At 61.3% G+C, this 3,413-nt stretch overlaps 2 protein-coding genes across 3 annotated transcripts in view; one reads left to right on the top strand and one right to left on the bottom strand.

The window, feature by feature from the left end:
- The window catches only part of LOC102239347 (neuron-specific protein family member 2), a 37,194-nt gene that overhangs the window by 2,348 nt on the left and 31,433 nt on the right, over window positions 1-3,413 (bottom strand). The window contains exons 5-6 of the mRNA XM_005879442.2: window positions 1,959-2,069; window positions 3-106 (exon numbers count right to left, since the gene is read on the bottom strand). Coding sequence (XP_005879504.2) covers window positions 3-106; window positions 1,959-2,069 — 215 coding nt within the window. The remainder of the gene's footprint in view (window positions 1-2; window positions 107-1,958; window positions 2,070-3,413) is intronic.
- LOC102248078 (polyubiquitin-F) overlaps window positions 2,092-3,413 on the top strand; it is a 7,425-nt gene continuing 6,103 nt past the window's right edge. Inside the window, exon 1 of one of the 2 annotated variants that reach the window (XM_005879383.2) lies at window positions 2,092-3,399. In XM_005879383.2, the coding sequence (XP_005879445.1) occupies window positions 3,306-3,399 (94 nt within the window). In that variant the 5' untranslated portion in view covers window positions 2,092-3,305. The other variant, XM_014550386.1, reaches the window with a different exon arrangement.

Here is a 3,413-nt window from a genome sequence, read left to right as displayed (position 1 = left end):
GCTTGGCCACGCTGTAGTGGCTGATGACCGTGTAGAAGCGGCTCCGGGAGCTGGGCTCCTGCGCCGAGTAGTAGGCGTCCAGGGAGGCCGGGATGCAGCGCTTGTGCTGGGGACGAGAGAGCTGGTCAGCACCGCGCACTCCCTCCCACCGCCCGGTGACACCCCCCCACTCCACTCGGGGCCCAGCCACAGAGCAGGGGACAGCGCCCGCCAGCCTCCCCCGCGAGGTCACCATCGCCATCGAGGCCGACACTCCCTGAGGCGGGAGAAGGAGGCCTCACGGTGCTAACTCAGCTGCCTCCTCTGTTACTGGCTGGGTCACCGCCGCGGCCGCTGTGGGCGCCACCAGATCCCCTCACCTGCGGCTCCCATCACCCCACCCCACGCACTGCCCGCAGCCGTGGCCGCCTATTTCCTTTAGTTTGCTCTTGTGTCTCCTCTCCATCAAAGCCTTGGTTCCCGCCCTGGCTGGTTTGGGTCAGCACCGGCCTGCGAATGGAAGGGTCCCAGGTTCGATTCCACTCAAGGGCACATGCCCGGGTTGTGGGCTCGATCCCCAGTAGGGGGTGTGCAGGAGGCAGCTGATCAATGATTCTCTTATCATTGATGTTTTATCCTCTCTCCCTCTCCCTTCCTCTCTGAGATCAATAAAAGCACATATTTTTAAAAGCCTTGGTTCCTGACCACATCGATATAATTATACCAGCCAAGGGCAGATACTCAGCAAGATGCGGGCAGGGGAGCCTGGCTCCGGGTCCCTGTGCCCTGGGCCCTGACCGTCCCCCAGGACCATGTTTCTTCATTTTCCAGTGCATTCTTAGGGAGCTTCTCTGCCAATGTGAGCACCCCTGCCCCGCCCCTCTCCCTCACACACGGCAGCACCTCTGCCTTCATCTTATCCTGGGGGGATTCCGTGTCCGGGTCTGGACACCTCCCTGCCTTATTGTCACCGCAGCACGGAGTCCCCGTGTGGCTACGTCGCAGCGTATGCACCTGTCCCCGATGGCAGTGTCACCATCACCCAGAGCCCGGGCTCCTGCTCAGGACGTGTCTTCGGGAGTCACGTGGCACATGTTTCCTGGGGAACCTGTTTTGAAGGGGACGTTCCACGTGCGACTCCCTCACTTTGCAATGTTGGGTGACGTCTCAGAAACCGCTGCTCCCCAAACTCCCTTCACCTCCCTTCCCTTGGATGGAAATGGGGCAAACCCCCTGTATTTCTCAATGGGGTGCAGCTCCATGAGGAAATGTACATGAAACGCCCAGCGTGGGCTCCCGGGAAAGGGTAATTTATGAAGGCGCATGTCCCCTGCTCTAGATCCAGATCAGACGTGTCTATTCTGACGAAGTTTGTGGAGAGCGGTTATCTAGAACAGCGGTCCCTAACCAGTGGTCTGTGAGGTGTGAAAGGCTGGCGACCGCTGATCTAGAAGGCCCTTCGCTGGCTGACTTACTAAGTTCTCTCCTTCGGGCCTCGCGAAAGCCTGTGGGCGGACGATGCGCGCCCATTTGGCAGGTAAGACAGCTGAGGTTCAGAGGGGCGAGGAGATGCCCTGGGGCCATGCAGCCGGCTCAGGTCTTGGAGGGAAGGAGCAGAGTGGGGCTGCGGCCTGGGGGCCCCTCAGCAGCTGCCTGTCATCCATCTCTGCGGCGCCGTGGGGACAAGGACACAGCCCTCAGACCAGGACACTCTGGCCAGGGAGAGCCCCGAGGACGGGACGGGCAGTGTCCCCCGAGGGAGGGGGACTCTCCTCACTGCGGCGCCACAGCAGGGTGCACCTCGTCTACTGTCCCCCGAGACCAGTCCTTCGTGCCAAGTGGCAGACCCTTGGCCACCCCTTAAACAGTCTGCAGGGAGGGGCGGACCCAGAATCTGGGCGCCAGTGAGAAGAAGACATTGATAAACCCTCCCAGGGAAGCTGCCGTCCCCCGGGCCACTCACCTGCGGAGGCCCTTACCTTGTAGACAAACCCCTCCGGGCAGCTGTGGTCGTAGGTGAAGGCTTTGTAAACCACCAGGAACACGATGCAGGCGAGGAATGCGAGGGCCAGGCTGACCAGGATGGTGACCTGGGGGGACAGAATGGGGTCACCAGCCGGCTTCCTGCCTCAGGCCCGCAGCCTTCGAGCCTGGAGGGGGGTGGGGGGTGGGGCAAGGGACGGGCTGTCACTCACTTGCAGTGTGACCCTGAGCAAACCACCTGCGCTCTCTGGGCCTCGGTTTCCCCTTTTGCCAGGTACTTTCTGAAGCTGCTTCTGGGTCCAACATGACTCCCCCCCCCCATTTACTTTCCCTGCGAGCTCTCGGGGGGGAGGGGGGGGCGGATCATTCCCTCACCACCTGGCGCCGGCACCGAGGTCCACTCTCAGGTGTCACTGCTTGCTCACCTCCACGTGGACGCCCAGGACATGTTCCCGCCCCCAACTCCTGTCCTCCCGCCCCCAACCTGGGCCCTGCACGTTCCCACCGCAGGGAATGTCCACTCTGCCCTCGCAGGCTCAGGCCAAACCCTGGACGTCCGCCTTGACTCTATTCTCAGGTTCTGCGCTCAGCCTGCCAGCAGGCGCTGTCCCTCTGCCTTCAGACCCGTCCGCCATCCGTCCGCTTCTTGTCACCTCGGTCGCCTCCACCCTGGCCCACGCCATCGCCGCTTCTCCCCTGCGGCCTCCGCGCCCCCACGCGGACTCACACAACCGCCACCAGAGGCCTGTTCAGCATCGAAGGCCAGGCCCGGCCCTGCTCTGCTCTGCTGGTCTCATTGCAGAGCCCAAGCCCAGCCTCTAATGAGAAGGACAAGCAAGCTTTCAAAATAACACAGACCCAACAAACCGGGGGCGGTGCGGGTCGATGGGAGAGGGGTGCCTGGAGGATGCCCGGGCCCTGGGGGCTGGCCCGGCCCGGCCCCTGTACACAGCTGGCGGGGCCCAGCCCCAGGACGTCACGCATTGGGTGTTACATAACCAGCTGTGTGTTTGTCTCATGCTCTTTTCATTTCTTTTATTTTTGCATTTCTTTTCTTTTCCCTCACCACCTGGCGCCAGCACTGAGGTCCAATATATATGTTGTTTATATATGTTTTTTCTCAGGTCCTTTCAAAGCTGGCAGCCCACTGAGTCAGTCGGCCTAGACACATGGAGTTCTCCTCTCATGAGAGGAGGGTGTTTTGATTCAGAAGAAAAAAAATAATCATATCGACATTGGGGTCCCCATGCCCTCTCCTGGCTGCCCAGGCCGGGAGCGCGCAGACAGGAGGAAGCGGCGTGCGGCTGCTTCACAAATGGGGTTGTTTGTTGGCATCTGGGCGCATGGACGGGAGGACTTGGCGAAGGAAAAGGTGGACACAGGGCGTCTGTCTGAACCCCACAGTCAGTCCCCGTCCGTGTGAGCATGAGCTGGAGGGTGGAGTCCGTGTG

This window comes from Myotis brandtii, unplaced genomic scaffold (assembly GCF_000412655.1).
Source record: "Myotis brandtii unplaced genomic scaffold, ASM41265v1 scaffold6, whole genome shotgun sequence".
NCBI classification, from domain to species: domain Eukaryota; kingdom Metazoa; phylum Chordata; class Mammalia; order Chiroptera; family Vespertilionidae; genus Myotis; species Myotis brandtii.
The sequence above is the reverse complement of the archived record's forward strand: the minus strand, read 5'-3'. Positions and strand labels throughout refer to the sequence as shown.